At 48.1% G+C, this 25,732-nt stretch overlaps 1 protein-coding gene across 4 annotated transcripts in view; it reads right to left on the minus strand.

The window, feature by feature from the left end:
- The window catches only part of SMC3 (structural maintenance of chromosomes 3), a 463,962-nt gene that overhangs the window by 301,248 nt on the left and 136,982 nt on the right, over positions 1 to 25,732 (minus strand). For all 4 annotated transcript variants that reach the window (XM_075676310.1, XM_075676309.1, XM_075676311.1 and 1 more), the window contains exon 11: positions 20 to 164. In XM_075676310.1, the coding sequence (XP_075532425.1) occupies positions 20 to 164 (145 nt within the window). The remainder of the gene's footprint in view (positions 1 to 19; positions 165 to 25,732) is intronic.

Here is a 25,732-nt window from a genome sequence, read left to right on the forward strand (position 1 = left end):
AGACAGGATCCAAACCTACCTGGTCCCGCTTGTCACGAATGGCTTTCTGCAGAGACTTGAGCTCCTTCTGGATCCACTTGTCCCGTTCAGCCTTGGATGTAAACTGGCTGCCGCGGCCTTGCTTGGCATACAGCTCGGTGCGCTTCTGTTCCTTCAGGCTCAGCCTGCAGTCATAAGCAGGGCAACTTGAGCCAGCTTAGCAACAATAGTGACCCTTTTTACTGTCTAGTTCACTCTCTATAAACAGATCACATCATTTGTTACCTCAAGACCCGCCACATCAACTCCAGAGTGAGTGCATTCTGTGAGCAGAGGAATGCAAAAGCACTTTTTTTTTCTTAGGTTTCATTTAGATTTAACTGCACGTCAAAGAACACCACATCCCTCGATATCCACTGTGCAGTTTGAAGATGCTAAACCTAACATTTTTTTTTTGTTTAACATTTGCTAAATATGCTGTACGGATGCAAAAACTAGTAAAGTTGCTTCGTAATCAGAAGGTAACTGTTTCACTCTTACATGGACCTTTATTTTAAAAGCTGATTAGTTCGCAGTGTTTTCTGTTCGCAATCGAGTAGCATCGAAAGGAGATGTACCAATCGTTAAGGGCATTTAACAGTGTCACAAGCCAGCTCTATTTCTTGCTGCTGAAGCTCCCACTGCATAGCCTCCTGCTGCTGTATTTGTGACATTAAGACAGTCAGTGTACTTTCCTTACTGTCTTCTTCAAAAGGTTTCTGCAAGTATTTTGAGAACAACCATTTGGAACTTATATGAAGAACAGAGATATATTTGCAACCCCTTTCTCAACCAATGCCGTCAGCTGGATCTGTGCCATTCTCCAAGTATGACTTGACCGCTGTACGTCCATCCACCATTCTCACTAACTCGAGTGAAATCTGCATAGCCAACTGCACCAAATGTAAAATAACTCTCCTTTATTATTTACAGGCTGTATCGCCGTCTTCTATCCTCGCAGCAGAAAAACAAGGCAGGTAAACTGCTGTACAATCTTATAAGGCAAAAATGGAAAACAGCGGCAGTTACAGTAAAAGCTCATTAATTCACAACTTGTTAATTTGGATTTTTTGAGTAATTCAAAGTAGCCAATGCGGTTTCTTTCACAATATCATACAGTATTTACAAAATTGTAAGCCTACACAAAAGTAAGTCGATCCCTCCATATCGCGGGTGAAGGGGGAGGGGGGGGGAGCATACCCGATCAGACCAGCTTCCCCTTGGCAGCAAAGGCACCCACCCCACAAGGTTCAGTTATCTCTCCCATGCTCTTCAACTTAGTCATGATTGGCCTTGCCCAGCAACTACAACGCGTCGACAATATCAACCATACCATCTACGCCTATCACATCACCATCTGGGCGCACCGAGGCAGTGATGGTTAAGTTGAAGTGGAGTCAGCCCTCCAAACAGCGACTGACTTTGAAGCCTATCTCCAAGGAACCGGACTGTGTTGTTCGCCGGCTAAATCAGAGCTTCTTCTCTACTTGCCCATTCAGCGGGGTCGCCCTCCCAAACACCAATCTGATCACCGACCCTGTGACGCCATCACCCTACGCCTTCAAGATGGCAGTCTTGTGCCCCACGTCCCTAGTATCCGGGTCCTTGGTCTCACCATCTATACCAATGGCTCCAACGCCTTGGCTCTCAACAAGACATGTGCCCATTCTCAAAACACCCTACGCCTTCTTAAACGTATCTCTAACCGATGAGGGGGACTCAAAGAAGAAAGCCTTCTCCGCCTCGTGCAATCCTTTGTCATATGTCATATTACCTGCGTTGCTGCGTACCTCAACTGGTACCAGGCTGAGCAAAACAAGCTCGACACCCTCATACGAGGGGTCTACAAGCAAGCACTTGGCCTCCCGCATTACACCAGCATCGAACTTTTCAACAAACTGGGAGTTTACAACACCCTTGCCGAACTAATTGAAGCCCAACAACGCTCTCGGCTTGAAAGGCTCACCCTTACTGAAAATGGGAAGCTTTTTCTATCTGCACTTGGCTTCACCTACCATCAGCAACAGGGCCCCAAACAATCGATCCCGATTGACGTCCGTAGCTGGATCTACACAGAGCCTATTCCTAGAAACATGCACCTTGAATATAACAGGACCCGACGCCAAGCTCGGGACGGAGCTATCATAAAAGCCCTTGCTCACGTACCTGGCGTCACATTTGTGGATGCAGCCCAACATTCCCATGGCACACGATTTGCGGCCATCGCCGCACGCGACGGAGTCCTGCACCACACCTCCAGCGTCACTACCCCCACTGTCAAGACGGCTGAAGTGGCCATCGCCCTGGCCACTCTAAATCACACCTGTCACACCATCGTGTGCGACTCTCACTCAGCCATCACTAACTTCAGCAAAGGCAGTATTTCTCCCCAAGCTCTTCGCATCTTCTGTAGGCATCACACTCTAAAAACAGCATGATCTCCCTGACATGGATTCCAGCCCATGCAGGCCCTGTCCACCCACATCTCCAAAATCTTAACGAGGTCACCCAGTCCATTGCGCGAGGCCTAGTCGACCGTGCCGGAGTCACTGGAAACGAGCTGGACACCAGGGACAATCTGACCACTTATAACGATCTCGTTAAGGCCTTTCGCCTCAGTCGCCGAACCTTACCCCCACCTCACGTCAAGTTCAGCCGGGTGCAGGCTACCACCCTGCGTCTGCTACAAACAAACTCGTACTCTTCACCCACCCGCCTCCACCTTATATTTCCAGACGTTTACACTACCCCCAACTGCCGGTACTGTGGCATTCACCCGGCTACGCTTCCGCATATGCTATCGGAGTGCCCAGCACAGTACACAGACATTCACATCACAACCTTCTCGGCGAGCTTGCATGAGGTTCTGCGGAGCTCTGCCCTCGACGACCAAACCTGGGCGACCCAGCACGCCCGTGAGGTGGCGGCGAGGCAAGCCCTCGACGCCCCCTCATGGGGGGCTTAGGCCCGGCCATCATAAAGTGCTGGTTCTACAATAAAAGTTTATCTCCACCCAAGGGCGCATTCCATAACGAAAATTTATTAATAGTTGGCATGGTCACTGGACTACTCTTCACTTGTGCCATCGTCCTCACTAATGCTGCCATCGTCATCACTACTAGAGCCTCACAGCACATCGTCCAGCGAAATTCCACAACGACTGCACCATGACATCTTGTGGAACAGCAGCCCACACCGAATGCGCCCAACCACACGCACCCGTCAGGGAGGCTCTTTTGACAGGTCCGGTTGGCGCAAGTTCGCGATCTTCTGTCGCCAGCCACTCGTTATACTCACAGCGGAGCAAGCCCTTAAAAGGCGAAGATCCGGGCTTGTTTCATGACTATGTCGCACTTCACTGGCAGGGACCGATCACGTGTTTCAGCGACATACACCTCAAGCTTGGCCTACTGCTCCGGAAAGCGTCCCGACTTCGGCCTTTGGGAAATTCTTCGCTTGCCATCACAGGTGAAAATTTTGCTTCGCTTCAGACGCCACTCTTGCATCACCCGTTCAGAAACATCGAACTTGTGGCCCACTGCGCAGTGGTTTGTTTCTTTGTCGTAAAGGATGGCAGCCCTCTTGAACGCTGCTGTGAATGAGCGCTGAATGTTCAGTGGACCCAGAGCACTCATGACGACTTAGGAAGCATAGAAGTAGCACGTAGCTAGCAGTCAAGTTGAACGCGTCATACTAAGAGATACAGGCAAAGAGAAACACGTGAGTGGTGTCTGCTCTTCCATGAACTGTGGATACTCCCCCCAAGAGCTGCCATTCGGAGGGTGCCGCCGCGAATAGAACAGCGGCACTTCCATCAACTATTGACACCCCCCCCATGAGTGTTGTGTGCACTGTAAAACTCTAAAATATGTTGAAAAACCTTTCCGAAAAGTGAACAAATGCACGGGATAGCGAAAAGCTATGGGTAGGGCAATAGAGCAAACATAAAATTGTAACTACGGTGTAGCTCCCCTGATATCTCGGTCTCGCTTTTTTGGCGGTGCCATGTTTTGGTTTCGATTGTAAGTCGACCCACCACTTCAGATTTTCAAATTTAAAAAAATGGTCAACCTACAATTGTGTGAATACAGTACCTACCAACATGGGGACCTCGAAATTTGGGATACTCGCTTAGAGGAGGGAGGCGCCAAAAAAATTGCTCTTTTTCTCTGGGTCACAGCAATGTCAGAAATATCCCTGAATAGCTGCCAGTACAGTTATATGCCTCAGTGCTTGTACTGCGACTGGAGATGGCACAAACACTACTCTATAATTCAGGAATGCGTACTAGGTCCCGTTATGGTCTCATATGCAGGCTACACTAAGTGGCCGAAAGGAGTACTCAAATCGCCAAAACAATGTCGGAAACAGCTCTTAAATAGACCCTGAAACGATCCTGACGCTATTGTACAAACATACTGAGTGGTTAGAATAGGTCCTTCTGATCATTAAGTTACACAATCAAGAGTTCTGCGTAAAGCGTGTAATTTATTACAAGCTTTTAAGGATGAGCATCACTACCAATCGCAGCGGCGCTGCTCCTAAATTTTCAGCCACCATCTCACAATTGACATCGTTAGCACAAGTGACATCAGTTGGCCGAACTATCCGATCGCCTACCCAGATTGGATCATCGCTAACTTTTCCAACTTCGTGGTGAACAAACATTCATAATACAGTCGCCGACTGATTTTCCAGACTCCGAAAATTCAGACATGCTCGATTATTCGGTCTGCTTCGCGGCACCGCCATTCCCCCCATAGACCATAATGTATAACAACTGCCGAAAGTTCGGACACCTTGCAACCTCTTGTCTGATTTTTTGGACACTCCTTGAGCCAACTCGATCGAGAGCACCATGCACCGACTCCGACCGGTGCATGGTTCTATTAGCTGAGCGCCATTTTTGTTTTGAACGGAGCCTCCTTGCTGCCCCACGAAGTGGCGCTACTGGAAATCCCCACTCATCATCATTGTTTTTACCTGGTTCGATAGAGTTGCTACAGCAGTTTCGGTCTCAGCTTAGTAAGCCATGCCAAGACAATCCAGCAGCTGATTTGTTTGTTTCTTCGTGCACAACGCTGCGAGTAGGCCACGTTTATCGTTTGTGCAACTGGTGACGGCGTGGTGGTGTTTGCTTTGTGTGCTGTGTCAAGGTAGTGGTGATCCAACGCGGCATACGGAAACATCGCGTCAAGTGTCTAATGGCACTGACAGTGCCCGCGCAGATTGCGCTGGGGCATGCTGGCAAGCGGGTGCCGGGAGGCCTAGGATTTGTCGCCTTCCGATGTGCTCCCTATTGATGCCGAAAATGTTCTGCAGGGACCTGTGCAGTAGATGCATTGCGATTCCGCACACAGTCTCATTTGACAGTTTCACAAGTGCTGCTGACATGCTGTACTGACATGCGCAGAACTCGATGACAGCGAGATCATTCGTCAGGTTTCTGCTGCATCGCCTGACGATGACTCCGAGTCGGAAGATGACGCACCATGTGCTACACTGCCGTCGCATGCGGAGCTAGTACAAGCAGTGACTGTGCTTCCAGCCGTCTATAGTGACCGTACGACCCACTTCAAGATTCAGGCTTATCTGATTGCACGTAAACAGAACAGCGTGCAACGGCGCATTCACGATTTCTTCAAGCCTACTGCCGAGCCCGAATAAGTGCATGGAAATAAACGTTTTTCCCCCTTTTTTTTTCTTATTCTGCTTTTTCGGACACCTGTTTATTCGGACATCTCCACAGTCCCCGTGAGGTCCGATTAAACGGTCGGCGACTGTAGTTGGAATGCTGGTCAATTTGTTTCTATATAAAAATGGTAACGGAAAGAAAATACACAATGACAATTTATCACTACACTCAAACACTTCAAGCAAACAGCAAGTGTCATATGCTTTTGTTAACTTGCTCCGTATTGATGCGAGCTGCGCGGTCAGTGTTGGTCTTGAGTTTTGATGATGTATGGCTTTTAATGGCGCAGGAGCCAGCTATGGTCAAAGAGTGCCATGACATATGGTAATGAATAGTGTGTGATGAAATGGCCAAACTGAGTTGGAAAGGAAGATGTTGTGTGGCTGTAAGGAGGCCTAAAAACGGGTCGCTGTAAAGTGCGTAAGGTATACAAATATCAAAATAAAGACAATGACTCATAATAAAAGGGCTTAAAAGTTTCGTTATGAAAAGGTGATATAAATAAAAGGATGCATACAAGCACTTCTGGCTTCACGGGGCTCTTGAAGTAAAACAAGAGCTCAGAGGCAGATGCTGTAAAGAGTTATGTGTGTGCGTGGGTCGTATGTAGCTACAGCCTCAAAGGCGAGGCTGTGCTACATACGACCCAGCCAAATGATTTCTAACATATTAACTTCATCTAAAAAACTAAAGACTGTTTCTAGGTTAAAAAGCGGTTCATTACTAAGAAAAAATGCTGGGTGAAGTGGAATATACTGGCGATATGCAGAATGAAAATACTTTTTACGCTTATTTCCTATTTCCCTGCGCTGGACGAGGACATGGAGAACTGTAAGGCTGTTGCCACACCTTGTACATGAGGGAGGGTCACTTCCAGTCAGCAGATGAGAGTGGGTGCTGAAGGTGTGACCTATTCTTAATCGACAAAGAAGCACTTCCATGTATCGCGTTGTTTTTCCAGATATCCAATGCCCTAACTTGGGTTGGATCAAGTGCAGTTTATTGGATACCTTGGAATCCCACTGTTTCTGCCAGTGCTTCTTGAGCTTGTGACGTAAGTATGGTTTAAGGTCTGTGGCTAGAATGGGTACCGTATTTACACGATAGTAAGTCGACCCCTTTTTTAAGATTTGAAAGTCTGAAGTTGGGGGGTCGACTTACAATCGAAACCAAAACATGGCCCCGCCAAAAAAAGCCATACCAACGAGAGCTACAACGTAGTTACAATTTTATGTTTGCTCTATGGGCCTACCCGTATATTTTCGCTACCCCTCGTGTTTGTTCGCTTTTCGGAAGGGTTTTTCAAGATTTTTGAGAGTCTTACAGTGCATGCAACACTCATGGGGGGGTGTCGATCGTTGATAAAAGCGCCGCTGTTCCCATTTGCGGCGGCACCCTCAGAACGGCGGCGCTTGCGGGGAGTATCGGTAGTTCATGGAAGAGCAGACACCGCTCGCGGGTTTCTCTTTCTCTGTTTAAAGGCATTGGTATTGGTTTGACTAACTTCTTGACGCGCTCCACTTCAGCTACGTGCTACTTCTACGCTTCCCCAGTCGTCATGAGTGCTGCAGGCCCACTAATCTTTCGGCACTCATTCACAGCAGCGTTCAAGAAGGCTGCCATCCTTTACGCCAAAGAAACAAATTGCTGCGCAGCGGGCCACAATTTCGATGTTTCTAAACGGGTGGTGCGAGAGTAGGCTGTTTCACATGGCGCGATTGGGGCGAAAAAAATCGTTCTGCCGCGCACGTCGGAGAGCGATTTTCGCTAGTGACGACTGCAGCGAAGCAAAATATTCACCCTGTGGCAGCAAGTGAGAAATTTCCCACGTGCCGAAGTCTGGGCGCTTTCCGGAGCTGTAGGCTAAGCTTGCGGCGTACGTCGCTGAAATGCGTGATCGGTCCCTGCCATTGAAGTGCGACGTGGTCATGAAACAAGCCCGGACCTTCGCCTTAATTTTAAGGTTCTGCTCCGCCGTGAGTACAACGAGTGGCTGGCGGCAGAAGACTGTGAAATTACGCCAACCGGACCTGCTAAAAGAGCCTCCCTGGCGGCTGTGTGTGGTTGGGTGCATTTGGCGTGGGCTGCTGTTCTGCAAAATGTCCTGGTGCGGTCGTTTGCCAAATTTGAAATTTCGCTGGACCACGACGCGCTGTGGGACCGCAGCAACGATGACGATGGCAGCACTAATGAAGACGAGTAGTCCAGTGACCATGTCAGCTACTAATAAATTTTCGTTATTGAATGCGCCCTCGGGTTTTTTTTTTTTTTTTCCCGGTCAAGCGATATGGGGGGTCGACTTACAATCGTGTAAATACGGTATGTTTTCGTCAGTTTCACTAAAGCCTACTAAGGTAGCATTCTTGTCGGCAGCTTCGTTGCCTTTTATGCCACTGTGGCCAGGCACCCAGCAAAACGTGATGACTTTTTCATCGTTATAAGCAGAGCATAGCAATGCATATAGTTCATTAACAACATTGCTCTTAGATTTTTGAAGACTCATTAGGGCTCGGACTACACTCAATGAGTCCATAAACACAACAGTCCTTGTGAGATTTGTTTGTTTAATGTGTTTAACTGTAGAGAGGATTGCGTATGCTCCCGCCGTAATAAAACTGGGACAGTCAAACCCGACTATATCGAACCCGTTTACATCGAATTATTCCATATATCGAACAATGTCTGGACATGGTATAGTTACAATAAGTATACAGTGGACAGCCAGTTATATGTCCCCCAGTTTTGCAACGACCCGATTTTATGACAGATTAGTGCAGTTCCGGCGAAGAAGCAATGCATTAAAAACCCCGGTTATCCGACGCAATCTTACGCCTGACCCGCGTTATACGACCCTCGCGAAGCGCAGGACGGAACGGCAGATGAAAGAAAAGTGACGCGGGTCTCTCTCTTCGCTCCTTCTCTCCACATGCGGAGCGCTTGAAACTGCTTGACCGGTTCGCTCTGGCGCAGCTTTCTTCCCCGCCTCGTCTCATCGTTCGTTTTTCCCTCCCCCACCAGCAGCCGCCCGCGACGACCACTGAGCTAAAATAGCGCCGTTTCTTCTCCACAATCACTTTCTTCTTCTCTTCCCGGCGGCATCACCTCTCGTCGCATTGGGAAAGCGTTCCTCTTCCAGTATCTCAGCAGCAGATTGCCGACAAGGTAGCGCAGAGGGGCCTTCGCACGTGTTCTTTGTTGTAATCCTAGTGACCAGCGTTCAGCGGAGGTTTCGAGTTGTGCGCAGACGCGATGCACAATGTCTGGAAAGCGGACAATTCTGTAGCGGCATGGAGCCACGAAAGCCAGCATTGCCCAGGACCTTAAGATACCCGAATTTTCGCTTAAGATGATGCTGGCAAACAAAGCGGTGATATTGCAGAATGCCAACAAGTTCGAGCTCAAGCGGAAAGTGGCAAAAGAAGGGCAGCATGAGAAGTTAGAAAAAGTTCTTGTCAAGTGGCTGCATCAAGCACGGAGCTCTGCGATCAGCGTTGACGGCGCCATTCTAAAAGAAAAGGCGGACCTTGTGGCATTGCGCCTGGGCATCGACGACTTTCAGGCATCGAACGGGTGGCTGGATCGCTTTAAAAATGGAAACAGGATTGTGTACACCCGTTCCTGCAGAGAAAGCACTTCCGTAGACGTTTTAACAGTGAACGAGTGGATGGAGTCGCTGCCAGAGATGACTGCTGCATACAAGCCCTGCGACGTTTTCAATGCCGATGAGAGCGGTATTTTTTACCATATGCAGCCCGAGCAAACCCTTGCGTTTTTAAGGCTGACAGCTGTCATGGTGGCAAGCGTAGTAAAGAATGTGTGGCGGCACTATTCTGTGCTAACGAAGACTATTTCGAGCGGCTGCCCATGCTCGTTGTTGGAAAGTTTGCAAAGCCACGGTGCTTCCAGAACTTGAAAACACTGCCGTGCAGCTACAACTTCAACAAAAAGGCGTGGATGACGTCTTCGCTCTTCAGCAATTTTTTTCAGCAGCTGGATAACAAAATGGCTGCTAAGGCGATGAAAATATAGCTTTTCGTGGACAATGCACCGTGCCACTCACACGATACGTCCAGCCTGAGGAACATAAAGGTATTTTTTTTTTTTTCGCTCAACTGCACAAGCTAGCTGCAGACGCTGGATGCCGGCATCATTAAAGGGACACTAAAGTGAAAAATGATTTCTTCTGCATCAGTAAATTACCTTTCTACAACACCAAAAACACTACTCTTACAACAATAAGACGTTTGGTAAGCCAGAAAAAGCGCATGAACGAAATACGGGTGGCGACGCCTACTTATGTTCCCGCACGTGGTGGCCGTGACGTCATCGATTTTTATGACATCTTCTAGGGCCTGTAGCAGTACAGACTGACTACATTGTGTTCTAAAGGAACCAAATATTAAACATGGCAAGTTTCAGGAACATTTACTCAGCCAACGCGGCCCAAATGCAAAAACATACTTTGGAATCCCTGAAGTCAGGCTGACGTACCGGCGCTGGGGTTACGGCGTGAAATTCAAATACTGATTCTTGGACCTTCATTTTCTCATCTAATAATCAAACTATTTTTTTAAATGACTGCCTGCAGGGTTCTGAAACAATGCTTCATTAGTCTAAACTGATTTATTGCTTCACTTTAGTGTCCCTTTAAGTGCGTCAAGCAAGGGTACCGGAAGCAGTTAGTGCAGCGTCGGCTGGTGACAATGGAGCGCAGCGAGTCGGAAAAAAAGATCACTGTGCTCGACGCCATCCATTTTATTGCCAGTTCGTGGAACACTGTGTCGCGAAGCACAATCGCTAACTCATTCAAGCACTGTAGCTTTAAGCAAGAAACTGCCTCCTCTGCTGGGGACGTAACAACTTCAATGCCGCTCGAGGTGGATGCAGGCTTCGTCGACGACTATTTCGAGGGTTTAAACCTCACCACTACCTTCGCCGAGTACGTGGAGGTCGACGACAACGTTGCGATCTGCGGCGAGGTGTCGCTGGATGACGCCATCGAGGAGGCTTTGCCTAGTGCTGACACCGCTGCAACATCAGATGAGGACAACAACGACGCCACAGATGCCATGCCTGTGCCTACCACGTTCACCAAGATGCTACGGCACATAGACGGCCTCCGGAACTTCATCTGTTCATGCGACGCCACCAAGGACCTCCTTTAGGACGTTGCCCAACTCGAGCGAAAGCTCTTCGTTCACGGATCAAACAAGGCCCAAAAGAAACAGACTTTTTTTAATGTTCGCGCCGGCTGGCGGGAATTGCGGCAGTGGGCAGTGGAGTGCTCTAAAGGTTTGTTTGAATAAAGCATGATTGGTACCTGCACTGCAGCATTAATTCTTATCGCACTTACTTTTTTGGTAATTCGGGTTTCCAAGCGCTGCAGAGTATGTTAGTAGTTTACATTTAAGTTTCTCGTAAATTCGTCGCGCGAAATAAGTTGTATTTTTGTAGGCATAATTGAGGTTCGGATTTTACGACGCTTTGTCACAGTCCTGAGAAAGTCATATAATTGGGGTTCCACTGTATATGAAAAAAATTACGCTTACATTGAAGAAAAATAGCAGCGACTCCCGACATATCGAACGTCAATGGCAGAAAAGTGCCCCCAGAAGTTGGGTTTCCCTCATGGCAGTGGGGAAACCCGGTGGCGCAGCTCCATCCAACCGCCTTCCCTACCGTGACTGCGCTGCCTCGAGCAAGCTGTCAACACCCCCCTGTAAAAAATTATCCTGGCCCGCCCACAGCGCTTGCTCAGACAGCCAATCAGAGGCTCTTGTGCCATCGTCGTGCAAGATGGCAAAAGTGCGAGTTGCCTCGCTGCTTTTCTGGTTCATTGTGTTTGCACCTTGTGGGCCTTCTCCCGCAGTGTTGCCGTGATGAAGCGGCAGAATTCGCCTTTCGTCGGGAAGCTCGAAATCATAAATCGGGTAGAATGCGGTGAGAAGTCGGATGTCCCTGTAGCGTGCAAGATTCCGAGGAGCACTCTCAGCACGATCTTGATGAATAAGGGGGAGATTAGAGTTAAAGCGGCCAAACTCACAACCCAGTGCCCGTGGCGCCCGACGCATACGCACGGCCACGTACAAGTGGTTCATTCGAAATTGCTTCAGAGGTGCCGTTTTCCGTGTGCTCGGCGACGACTATAAATTCTGACGAATGCGACGAAGCCGTTGCCGGTGTTGCCGAAGTTTGGAGCGACCTGTCAGAATCTCCGGAAGCTGTTAACGAATCAATGGAGGATGAGTTTGTGAGGGCAGATGATGGTGTTGCAACCAGAGGAGAGCCCGAAAACTAAGACTACGTTGCCGACATCGTACCGAGCACAAATGAAAGTGGGCACAATGAGGAAAGCAACGACGGTCCTTTGCTCACATCCTCCGAAGTAATTGATGCACTCGCACTAGTCCGGTGCTTCTGCGCGAATGCGAAAGGTTGCAGCCTCAGCTCAGACAATATGGGGAAGTGCGTGCGTCGCAGGCAGCGAAATTGCCCAAGCAGAAGAAAATGCAAGACTATTTCATGCAAAACTAAGCTAGTTTCATCAATAAGTGATTTGGTAAATGCTTTTATGAAATCCAATTATTTAGCTGGCTTATATCGAATTATGCTCTATATATCGGACTGATAGGCGTTTCTTTGAGAGTTCGATATAGCCGGGTTCGACTGTATATGGATTCAGTGTGCCGGATATTTAAAACGATGGTCCTACAGCTGTGTAAGCAACACCATGAGAGGACTTCGAAGCATCTGTATAAAATTCAGCACAGGAATACTTCTCGCCCAACAAAATGCGAATGTATATGTGTCTCAGGTGCTCGTTTTGATATCTCTAAGAAAGAGATGTCACACTGCATAGTCTGCCACTCCCAAGGTGGTAGACGCTGAGCCAGAGCCATGAGGACATTCACTAAAAGAGGGACGCATGTTTCTTCTGATAGTGCTTTGAACTGGAAGGACAGAGGAGGCCTAGTGGCTGGGCAGTTATGGAACAGTCTGGCCACAGAGAAGTCATGAATAATTGAATGGCATGGATAATCTACAGCTGATTTTACCTTCAAGGCGTACAAAAAGCTTGTGTAAAGCCTATCCCTGTTGTAGTATAGTGTCGCCCCCTGTCAGATCTCTGTGTTATCATACATTTATGTTTCATAGTAGTTTAGCTAGATGGCGCGCCCCCCTTCTGTCATGTGACGAGCTGGGACCAATCAGGAGGTGTCATCTGGCGTGTGAAGTCCTATTTAGTAATAAACGGCCGCAAGCCGGCTGAGTCTTCGTTCCGGTTTTCATCAGGAGCAGTTAGCTCCAAGTCTCCTTCACTGCGCCGGCGCTCCCCGCGCGTTCGCTGGCCGGGGGCCCCCACTTGCCTGCCGCTGCCGACACATTATCTTTTGGCGACGAAGATAGGATTCCCGCTGCGGTTCCGACCGAAGCCCCGGGAAACCAACGAGCTTCGTAAGTAAAGCGTCCCTTTACGTGTCTGCACGGCCTGCAAACGCCACCGACGCACTTGGCGTCGCGAGGCTTCTGAGCCTAGGCCTACTCGCCCCTTTGTTCTTCGTTGCCCCATTCCTGCTGCGAGCTCCGGCTTGCCTCCTGCACTGTCTCCTGCACGCTACCCGGCATGGCTTCTTTTACGGCGAACCTTCCCGTTTTTCTTGAAGTGCCCGGGCCACCGTTAATTCCATGGTATCGATGGAAAAAAATTTTTCAGGCCCACCTCGAAGCGGCCGGCGGTGGCGACTGGACGGACGCGCGACGAGCGTCCGCACTCGTCAGCGCTCTCGGGCGTGAGGGACAACGGAAGTACTTTGCAGATGAGGAACAGGAAGCAGCAAGGCAGTCGCCCGGCGCAGCGTCACCGTCAAGCGAAGCAGCTAGGCAGTCGACCGGCGCAGCGTCAACGTCAAGTGATGCGGTCCCGCCAGCGTCAGAGTTCCAGAAACTCTTGTAGCGGCTTGACCGGCTGTTCGCCGCGTCAACAAATGTTCTGGCGGAGAAGCACGAATTCACCAGTCGAAGGCAGTTCGAGGGAGAAGGATTCCTGGAATTCGTGACCGCACTGAAGGAGAAGGCGGTACAGTGCAACTTCGGCACAACCTATAATGAGCGCGTCCGAGACCAAATAATACATGGGGTAGCGAACGTCAGCGTTCGCGAAAAGTTATTAGCTCATGGCGAAACCCTGTCCCTGGACAAGGCAGAAGAAATTGGACGCTCTTTAGAAGCCTTGCATCGAGGGAACCGCGCGTTCGGCTACGAAAATGTACGAAGAATTGAGGCATTTCAACTTGGCGTTCCGTCAACGAGCCAAGATGACAGACTTCTTCCGGGAAGCTGCCAAGATGGCCGACTTAGACCGGCAGGCCATGAAGATGGCCGACTTCTTCCGAGAAGCCGCCAAGATGACCGACTTCTTCCGAGAGGCCGCCAAGATGACCGACTTCTTCCGAGAGGCCGCCAAGAGGGCCGATTTCTTCCGAGAAGCCGCCATGAGGGCCGACATTTCGCACATGGCTCCTCCGGGAACCATGGTGCATGCGATCGGTGTGGCAGCAGGAACCATATCGCGTCTTACAGGAACTGTCCAGCAAGAAATCGGCGATGCAACGCCTGCCACACGTTGGGCCATTTCGCTTCGGTATGTCGAAAGACCCAAACAGCGGTGCAACACGTCTCTCCCGCAGAGACGCTGTCTTCGTCAACTTCCGCAGGGCAGCCGTCCGCGTCTGTCTTGACGGTAAGCACTTTTGAAACTAAAAATGATTTGGAAGTTCCGGTCGTAGTTAACGGCGTCTCCATGCGACTGCTGGTGGATACGGGAGCGTCTGTGTCATTCATGACGGCCGAAGATTTTAGAAATCACTTTGGTCGACAGCACAGGCTGTCACAAACAACAGTGGACTTGAGAAATTTCTCCAAGCAACGCATCGACATTCAAGGACTGTTTCAAGCCACTGTCCAGTTTTTCCAAAGGTCATGCTCAGTCACGTTCCACGTAACGACTACAGGAACATCACTGCTGGGTTTAGACGCCATCCAACGCTTGGGCATACAGATCAACGGTACGTCGCTGACATGTCGTCTACCTTCGCTTCCTCCAGTACAGAGCCCCACAAGTGTGCCTCCGAGTTTTGATCGCCTCTCCAGTGACGAGTTGGGTCTCGTCAACAACTTTGTGCACCGAATTCATCGGCAGGAAGATGCGAAACCAGTATCTTCAAAGTTGCACCGACTACCCCTGGCTCTCCGTGACCAGGGCACAAATGAATTACGACGTCTCGAGGACTGCGACGTCATCGAGCACGTCGAGGCTTCTGAGTGGGTGTCTCCACTCGTGGTGGTCCGCAAGAAGGATGGAACCATGCGGCTCTGTGTAGATCTACGGGAACAGGACAGTCTTGTGCCTCAAGTTCAAGAAAGGGTCTTGCAGAAACAGTGGCAAACTAAGCAGTGTGTAGACAAACGTAGAAGTGCTCAGGCAACTCGTGTCAAGGTGGGAGACACGGTCAGAATTAGATTTAACAGGAATGGATTTTTTAAGTACAGTAAACCTCGTACAGTTAAAGCCCAGATAGGACCATTTATTTTTGTACTCAGTGAAGGGAAGATGTGGCATGTGTCTAAGTTAACCCTAGTGATGAAGGATCCAGCAGGTCGTACATTGTGTACAAGTGATAGAGACTTTTTGTACTCATATTCAAATCTGGATAGTCATTCCGACGACTCGTCTGTAGTGACAGCGTCTTCTCATAGTTATAAGCATCAGCTAAGTAGTGCGTCTGACTGTATCACTTCCGAGTCTACACAGTCAGCAATCGTTTCTGATTCCGTGGGGGAATCGGTAGCATCCCAGGACTTGTTGGGACGTCGAGAAGAGCTTCCTGGGCAACCCTCTCCAGCTTTGAGCGACAACCACATTCAATTTTCCAACCAGGCAGAGGGAAATTGCAGTGGGACGACTGGGTCTTTAAAGTCGACCGGCACGCGTCGCAACCCCCAAAGTTCTTCTGAGGTACGCACGCGTCCTCATCGTGACAGAAAACGGCCTCCGTGGCTCGATGATTGTTTCTTGAATTTAGAGCATATTGCCGTCTCAGGCAATTCACATGTTTCATTAGCACACGTATAAAATGTGTTCCTTGTTGCGGTGCAGTGAGTCTTGTGCCGTGTTCCTTGTCGGATTTTGTTTTGACTGACTGCCTGTGTTTTGGTGCTCAAGACTGGTGCGCGTGTATGTGAACTTGGGCGGGGACGGACTGAATCGTTGTGGACTTAAGTGCGTGCCTTGTGTGCATCTGGTGCGCGTGTGTGTGAACGTGGGGGGGAACGAACTGAAATTGCCTTTGGACTTAAGTGCGCGTCTTGTGTGCGCGTTTCACTGTAGGCTTGCTTTGTTTCCAGGGGGGGAGGATGTAGTATAGTGTCGCCCCCTGTCAGATCTCTGTGTTATCATACATTTATGTTTCATAGTAGTTTAGCTAGATGGCGCACCCCCCTTCTGTCATGTGACGAGCTGGGACCAATCAGGAGGTGTCATCTGGCGTGTGAAGTCCTATTTAGTAATAAACGGCCGCAAGCCGGCCGAGTCTTCGTTCCGGTTTTCATCAGGAGCAGTTAGCTCCGAGTCTCTTTCACTGCACCGGCGCTCGCCGCGCGTTCGCTGGCCGGGGGCCCCCACTTGCCTGCCGCTGCCGACACAACACCTGTGTAAAGCCTTTACGGCTGTGCACAGGGATGGATAGGAGTGTTTACTAAAGGGAGTGAATATGTTTGTCGCCCTCTTACCTTGTTAACCATGTTGCAGACTTTGGCCTCATTTGTATACAAGTTTATACCCGATAGAAACTTCTGCCAACTTTCTCTTCTTGCCTGTCGGTGCATTCTCCTGCCTTGGGATTTTACCCTCTTAAAATTGATCAAATTCTCTGCAGTGGAAGAAGCTTGTGGCAGCCCCCACGCTTTTTTTCCTACCATGGGACACGGCGTTTGCATGCCACACCACTTACTTCAGATATGCACTTAGAGGCGGCATCAATTATTAAGGCAGTAAAATACTCAACAGCAGCATCAATTCCTAACAAAGAAATGGCAACCGACGAGATACCACTAGTAAGAGTTTAAAATTTCTCCCAATCAGCTATATCAACCTTCCACCGATGAGCCTGTGATGGAAATTCATTTTCTTTGGCTGTTCTCAGCAGTATGGGGAAATGGTTGCTCCCATGAGGATTTTCGGTAACTTCCCTTTCAAGTTAGGGCAATATAGACAGGGAAACTATGCTAAGATCAATTGAAGAAAAGGTTCTGCTTGCCAGACAGTAATATGTTCAGGAGACATGCATCAGAGGAGAAAAGAAACTGTTCAACTAGACGACCTCACACATCTAAACGAGAGTCACCCCACAGGCTGCTGTGTGCATTGAAATCGCCAGGGATGAGTTAAGGCTCTGGCAATTCATCTATAAAGGACTGAAATTCACGTTTGTGTAAGTGGTAATGTGGAGCTATGTAAAGCAAGCAGATGGTGATAAGTTGTTTAGAAGAACGACTCGAACCACCACTGCTTCAAGGGGCGTTTTTAGCTGTAAACGTTGACATTCTATGCCTTTATGAATTACAATAGCAACACCACCCGATGAAGCAACAGAATCATTGCGATCTTTGCGAAACGTAACAAAGGCCATCCATTTTACAGTTGAGACACAGGTCGACAGCAGACTCCCTTTTTTAGACGTACTTGTCACCAGACGCGATGGACGGCTCTCGTTCAGCGTATACCGTAAGGACACTCACACTGGCCGCTACCTGAACTTTCAATCCGTTCATCCTGACGCTCACAAAAGGTCGGTTGCTGCCTCCCAGCTCAACCGTGCGAACCACATTTGCACCGCAGCAGAAAGTCGTTCCACAGACTTGGAACACGCGCGAGGAGATCTCTCGGCAAGCGGCTATCCCACGTCTTTTTTTAGTGCTCTGGAACGCTGCCTTTCCAATTCAGTCTGTCAGGCTAATCCCCGTCTAAGAAAGCATGCTGCCATACCCTATGTTCCAGGGATAAGCGAAACCTTGTCTCGCATTCTGCGTAGTTATGACGTTGAGGTGGCGCACGTGCCCGTGTGTAAGCTAGGCAAGCACTCATTGGTGGCAAGGACAGGCTTCCGAGAGAATCGTTTCCCAGCGTAGTCTATAAGATACCCTTCGCAGATTGCGACTACGCATACATCGGTGAATCGGGACACTTCAAACAGAGATTGAGGCAGCATCAGAAAGATGTCAAAAAGAAACATACAGTTTCGAATGCCCTTGCCAAGCACACGGATGCAACAGGCCACGAGATTGACTGGGATCGCTCGAGAGTTATCGGCCAAGAAACAAATCTGGAATCGCTAGAGATACAAAAAACATGTCACACGCTCAATCGAAATGAGGGAACCCTCCCCCGTCATACACGCGCTGTTTACGTCACGTTCTGAAGTATACATAAGCTTCCGCGAACTTTCCTTCATCCCATTATGAACAAGGCTTCCGTAGGGAAGCCGAAACGTCTTTTAGATTTGATCGTATTTTAGTACTTATCTTGGTCGGTGTCCGTCGTTTTATTGCTTCAAGTTAATATAGTATCAATTAAGTGTATTTTATTTTGATGCTGTTGTAAATATTCGAGAGGAGTGAATCGTGAAGACATTGTCTTCTTAAGGGGGGACGCGGGTCTTGAAACGGCAAAAAATTACAAAAAAAGTAGATTTTCGGAAAAGTGCATTTTCGCTATGTTTATACATTCAAGAATATCTCTGCGAAATCTAGAAGCTAAATTTAATCGGAAAATAATAATAAATCGCGCTTAAAGGGCTCAGGGTGAACGCGAATCAGCAAAATTTGGTCAAAAATGTTCAAACTTCGCGCCGTTGCCATTTGCGAACACGGGGGCCGATGGCCACCATCTTGCGCTTGTTTTGAAGCTGTTTTCTTTGTGCGCATTTTGTGCCAGTTCAAAATGGTGTCGGTGAAGGGAAACCGACGCTATCAATTCATTTCTAAAGGATGCGTCCGTGCCGCCGATTGGCCAAAGCCCGCACACCCCCCACGCGCCTCACTCCTATTGGTCCGGCGCTCTTTGGCGCGCGCTCGACCGCTCTCGCGTTTCGCTACGTTTGTTTGTCTCTGGTTTCATCGCGCCGCTGTCTACGTTTGTTCAGCCGCTTGCTCCGTGACAACGTTTGATAAGGCGCTCATTTCGCTGCCCGGATGGCTGGAAAAGATCATCGTCTCAAGGCTACTACAAGGTAAATATACCTGGTAGCAAAGCTTCCAGAGGAGCCCATACGTTCAAAACATGGCGGTCCATCAACGGTTCATGGGGCTTAGCGCCATGTGTATGTGGTGGAACACTTCCAGCGGAGGACAAAATAATGTGATGCCATGTCCGTTAAAAGCAGAAGTAACGTCGTTTCGTTTTCGAAGGCACGAAATTTGTTTTGTTGGCCTGCTTTTGGAGCTATATATTCAAATGCCCCGTCATTCGACTTGATGGTCGTTTTGAGCTTTCAGCACGGAAAACGATGCAGGATAGGCCAGCCGTACGGTTGTCGAAATCGCACCCCTGCACAGAACATACTTTCTTTGGAGGCCGACGAAAGCTTTAGGTGGTAGAGTGCTGATCCTATAATCGGACGCCAAGCCCGTCGGCCGGCGCAGTCGCACGAAAACAACTACACAATTATCTGGCAGTTGTAACTCACTAGTTTTGAATGAACAGATTAAGAAGCGATGAAGCTACCCGCGTCACCAAATTCAGACAAACTTCGACAAGCACGAACTGTGAGGGGAGCGTATTTCAACATGTGCATGGCATTGCGAGTGATAGTGGCGTTAATGCCCCCTCTAACGATGGGCGCTGAAAATAAATGCATTTATTAATAATAATAAAATGGAATAAGCTTGTATTTTCTTAACTCGTCCCGAATATATAAAATCGACCAGGAATATTATTTTCGTTCAATGAATCTAACTGTGTCTTGCTTGAATTAAAAAACGCCTTTTTTCTTTCCCAATGTTTGTTCTCTCCAAACATAGTCGCGCTTCAATCACTGCTTCCATAACACCCCTTGCTGATGTCGGTGAAAATCTGTACTGAACCACTTTTCACCCGAAGCTTCGCGACCCATTTGGTTTGACCTTGGCTACTACGCTTCAAGCGGCTGTGGAATGCGCGACGGAAGGCGGCTAGGCCTGTCATACTCGCGGAGTTGCCGGTTGCTGGTCTGCCTGGACATTCTACCGGATCGAGTTCCGAGCTGCAAACCGGCACGGCTAGCGTCAACACTTCGTCCACCCATGCCACGCGTGTTGGCACAGATCGTGCAGGCACCGTTTCCTTCACGACTGAAGAAAGTAGTGAGCGCGCAGCGAGCGCCGGAAAACGTGCCTGGCGTCGCAGTCTGCAATGGAACGAAAGTTCAAGCTGCTGGGTGTCGACCCGAGAGAGGACGTCAACGACAGCGGAACTGAATTTGCAATCGTGGATTTATCCGTCATACAAGAGTTCCTTGGACTCGTGCTGTGTCCCAGGTGCGGCTAGAAAGTGGTGATGCTTTCAAGGACTCCGCCAAGGAGTACGGGCTCTCAGCAATGTTCTGACAATGTTCTGTCGTCACAATGCTGCGAGAGCAAAGGGAGAGCCTGAGAGGAAAGGGAGAGCCTGAACCTAGGCACCACTACAACTTGCCAGAACATGTGGCAGAAGCAATGCTGCCTGTATATACACGGCTATCTGAAAAAACCCTGCTCCAGAGATACCAGCGAGGCAAGACGCAGAATTCGAATGAGAGCCTTCACTCAGTGATTTGGAGTGTTTCAAAGGAACAGCATGCATCGCTCTTTGCCGTGCAAGCTGCTGTTGGGGAAGCTGTCCTACACTTCAACACTGGGAACCTGCTTGCGTCCACTGCAATTCTACAGCAGCTACACATGAATATTCCTGGCACTGCATCTCAGCGAGCAAAGGAGAAAGACGGCCATCGAAGTGCTAACTCCAGCATGAAGCGAGAAGCCTCTTTGAGCACAAGGAATCTGGCCAAAAAGCGGCATAAAGATCGGATGCATCCAAATTAGGCCCCTGGTGAATTTCCTTGAGATTTTATTGGTATGTTCTCAATAAAGATGTTGCAGAATGTTTTTCCTTGATTTCTCAAAACAACAATTCTGACAGACTTCCAATTTTGCAGGTAAAATAGCTTCTGTCCTATTTCAGCTATCAGCATATTTTTTTTTTCTTTTTTGCCAGAAAGAGAAATGTATGCAGTAAGCAATATGCACCTTTTCAAAGCAGTACTTTTCTCAAAAAGTTTTAGAAATGGGTCACATGCTTGACATGTCAAGATGGCATTTTTTCCTCACAACTTTGATGAGCTCTAACTCTTGCTCAGATTAGCCTAGAACATTGATTAATACCTTATGGCACTCCCTGAACATTGTAGATAGTCTTTATACTCAAATTACTGCGTTAGGGTTTTCTGTTTAGATGCTAATTTTCCTCCAAACAAAGGACCCAGCTTATACAATGCTTTTAGAGTATATCAGAAACTACTTACCTTATGGCAAAATTAATTATATTTTTAGAATCTGCATATTAAAATACACAAAGTGTGAAAATTTCATTCAGATCTGTCCACAAACAAAAAAAAGTATTTCAAGTGCAGCCTCCCTCCTTAAATGTTTAAAATGTTTAACACTTGGTTAGAGCAAATTAGCTTTGTGTCTGGCTGGTTAAGCTATGCACAACCAGGTGACTGCGCCACGCAGGATGCTCACATTTACACCAAAGCCCCTTCATCACAGCTTGCCTGCAGTTACCGGAATACACGACATGCTCGGCACTGCAACAGAACGTTTGGAATGCAAACTGCTTGGATAGCTCTCGCTGGGCATCGTCGGCCAGGTGGCTAGTGGAGAGGTTGGAGAGGCTTTGTGCACTGGCTCCGTCACAGCGGAAATAGACGACACGACGTCACGTCATGACTCAGAGCCAGTGAAGGCGGAACTTAGCCCTGATCTTTCGGCAAACAAGTTGAGAAAAAGTATGGCTAGGGAGGAGGGTAACTTGTAATCATTCGTAGCTCTCTTAATATTAGACGCTTCACTTATAATTGTGGTGCTAATGTCCCTATTTTGACCTGTGTCATATTGGCTTGCGGAGTAGCCCATAGCCTGGCTGGCGTGGCATTATCGCAATGGCACCAAACATGCAGTAAAACACGTTGTGGGGCTAGTTGGTGCATAGCTTTCAATTGGTGAAGCGCCAATAGTGACGGCACACAAGAAGAAAAACAGACAGGACAAGGCGCTTCCTGTCTGTATTTCTTCTTGTGTGCCGTCACTATTGGCGCTTCACCTATTGAAAACCAAACATCCGTTGCCACTATAATGCAGCTTTCAAACGAGAAGTTGTGCTAGCCACACAGGCATCGGCAAACATTCAAGCCGGGCGGGACTTCAGCATCGATGAGAAAAACGTCTGTCAATGAAAGGGGCAACGGGGGAAGCTTTTTGTGTGTGTCGCAACGAGGAGATGACAGCGACAAGGAAAACAGGCGCGCAATGACGGAGAGGAGCTGTTCCCCGAGGTCGCATCGCGTTTCGATGCATGCGAGCAGTGCCGCACTGTCTGCGCATGCATGGGCGCGCAAACGCAAGCCTACGCGTGTTCGCAAGCATGCATGTGGTTAGGCTAGCAGGGAAAGTAACTATACACTAAAGTTGAGATAAATAGAAAAAGCCGCAGTTTCGCCCGAAAGGCGAAGCATCGATTGCGATAGCAAATTAGTAGACAGCAACATGAAAAGTAAGGATAGTAGTTTTATCAGTTGTATCAACTTTTAAACATTCGCTTACTAACTGAATTAACAAGCATGGCATCACGCGCGTACAAGGAAGCATGAACTCAACTCACTCAGTAACCGTGGAAACTTATCATCAAACGCTGGAGAGGAAGTGCTGTAGGAGGAGCGAGCGAATTGACCTTTGTGCGGCCTCTCGCTTCAAGTCGAATTAAGCGACAACAACACAGCCACTGCAGCTAGATGGGTAGACTCTGTCTCCATCGCAGACCTATTTCAAGATCGGGGCCGCGTCGCCGCGCCATGCAAAGCAGCTACCGGAGTAGAACGCGTCTTCTGTTTGCACCAGTCCTGCCCACAAGTTTTGCGAGCTACGAACGCCTGTGATGCAGCCCAATTTCTATCCGTCACCACACACATCGCCACTTTCCTTTTCACTGCGGCATCGCGTGTCTTCGCAGTCGGCACCTCCGTGCTGAAAGATCAAACGCAGAAAATACGAAGACGAACGGTGTACTAACCTAAGCACGAGTACTACAGATCATGGCATGAAGAAGCTACGGCAGTTAGGCTCAAAGCGTGTACGAAGCAGCCATTGTTACGATCAGCCTGCAGAGGTACTGAACTGCAAACTTTTCACCGGCCACTGCAGCTGTTTCGATCAGCCTGCGGGAGTAGCGATCTTCGGAGAAGCGACCTTCGAACCCTTCCCAGCCCGCTGCGACGACTCACTTTGTAAAGACAATGCACCTCCTCAACAGCCTAACGGCGCTGGCATGTCTAGCCATGTTCGGCGGACAGAGTATTGTTAGTTGAGTCGCTGTCGCCTTCACGGTTTGCTTGGAGCAAGACAACTCCTGGGAAAGGGTGTTTTGCGGTGCTTTCTTCTTCAGTCATGCTGGAAATGTAACGTTCTTCACCCTTCATGTAGATTTTGTAAATAAATCAGATATTCCTCGTTCTCGATGAGAGCAAGTCCCTCCCTTCATAAACATCCTTAGCATGGATGAGTCGGACGACGGCAAGGGCCAGCTACCACTTATTTCATGCCCGACCCCAACTCTTACACTATATTGAAGTGCCGAAGGTGATATGGTAACGCATATTTAGGGTCACACTTGATTCTAACGTGCACGCAATATTTGGACCTATTTTATCCGAAAAAAAACTGTGTTTAGAGTAAATACGGTTTTCTAAAATAACATTGGTCATTGTATTTAACTTCGCAACTCATCATTAGGGAAGCAACTCTCGTCGAGAATGGTCGGACGACAGTGTGTGGCGCCCTCGTAATAGGCCAGCTATTCATTTCGAGACGCACTAGTGGCATAGGCTAGAGCTACCCTCTGTGTGAAGCTCGAGTTCTAGACCACGACACCAAACCCTACAGGTTCCATTGCGGAAGCTGTTGCAGAAGAAAGGATAAAGCATCAGCGTCGCAAGTCACGGTTGCACTTAATGTTGCGTGACTGCCCTTCAGCTTCAAAGAAGGACTAGAAGACACACTTGGTCGTGCACTTGAACAGGAAATTGCAACTACTGTGTTCAAGAAGAAACACAAGATGATCATAGATTCTTTTTTAAAATATATAACGTTCGAGAATTCGAAGCCAAATATGGCTGTTTTCCTTACGTTAGTTCAAATTTTATGTACAGTCAACGGATTTTTCGGACTCTAATATTCGGACTTCATGGATATTGCAAACTTCATAAATGCACCGCCAGGGTTCCCGTCGAGCTAATGCATTTTTGGATTAATTTACATAGCCAAATCTTTGTATGTTTATGCAGGTTCCAAATATGTGTGCTCGTTCCCACAGCCTGTGCTTTTGCAAAAAGCCAAGTGGTGCAAAGTAACGTGGCTATTTTATTCAATCTCTTACGCAATCTCCGTAGGCGGAGATCGCCAACGTGGTGACGCTTTTGTTAACTGTACACAGTAAAACCTCATTATTTCGGATTTCACGGAACTGAAAAAAATGTCCGAGCTAACCAAATGTCGAATTATCAAGGGTACCAAGACACCAAAAAAATTCTTACTGCATCAACACACATTTATTTACTCAATGAATAAGCAAATCCTGTTTCTATTTTACACAAAAGTAATATTGTTACTAATATGGATGAGATAGTATAAGTGGCTGAGGAGTTCTATAGAGATTTATACAGTACCAGTGGCACCCACGACGATAGTGGAAGAGAGAATAGCCTAGAGGAATTCGAAATCCCACAGGTAACGCCAAAAGAAGTAAAGAAAGCCTTAGGAGCTATGCAAAGGGGGAAGGCAGCTAGGGAGGATCAGGTAACGGCAGATTTGTTGAAGGATGGTGGGAACACTGTCCTAGAAAGATTGGCCGCCCTATATACACAATGCCTCATGACCTCGAACGTACCGGAATCTTGGAAGAACGCTAACATAATCCTAATCCATAAGAAAGTGACGCCAAAGACTTGAAAAATTATAGACCGATCAGCTTACTGTCCGTTGCCTACAAAGTATTTACTAAGGTAATCGCAAATAGAATCAGGAACACCTTAGACTTCTGTCAACCAAAGGACCAGGCAGGATTCCGTAAAGGCTACTCAACAATAGACCATATTCACACTTTCAATCAGGTGATAGAGAAATGTGCAGAATATAACCAACCCTTATATGTAGCTTTCCCTGATTACGAGAAAGCGTTTGATTCAGTCGAAACCTCAGCAGTCATGGAGGCATTACGGAATCAGGGTGTAGACGAGCCATATGTAAAAATACTGAAAGATATCTATAGTGGCTCCACAGTCACCGTAGTCATCCATAAAGAAAGCAACAAAATCCCAATAAAGAAGGCCATCAGGCAGGGAGATACGATCCCTCCTATGCTATTCACAGGGTGTTTACAGGAGATATTCAGAGACCTGAATTGGGAAGAATTGGGGATAAGAGTTAATGGAGAATACTTTAGTAACCTGTTGATTCACTGATATTGCCTAGCTTAGTAACTCAGGGGACCAATTGCAATGCATGCTGACTGACCTTGAGAGGCAAAACAGAAGAGTGGGTCTAAAAATTATTCTGCAGAAAACTAAAGTAATGTTTAACAATTTCGGAAGAGAACAGCAGTTTACTGTAGGTAGCGAGGCACTGGAAGTGGTAAGGGAAAACATCTACTTAGGGCAGGTAGTGACCGCGGATCCG

This window comes from Dermacentor variabilis, unplaced genomic scaffold (assembly GCF_050947875.1).
Source record: "Dermacentor variabilis isolate Ectoservices unplaced genomic scaffold, ASM5094787v1 scaffold_12, whole genome shotgun sequence".
NCBI classification, from domain to species: Eukaryota; Metazoa; Arthropoda; class Arachnida; order Ixodida; family Ixodidae; genus Dermacentor; species Dermacentor variabilis.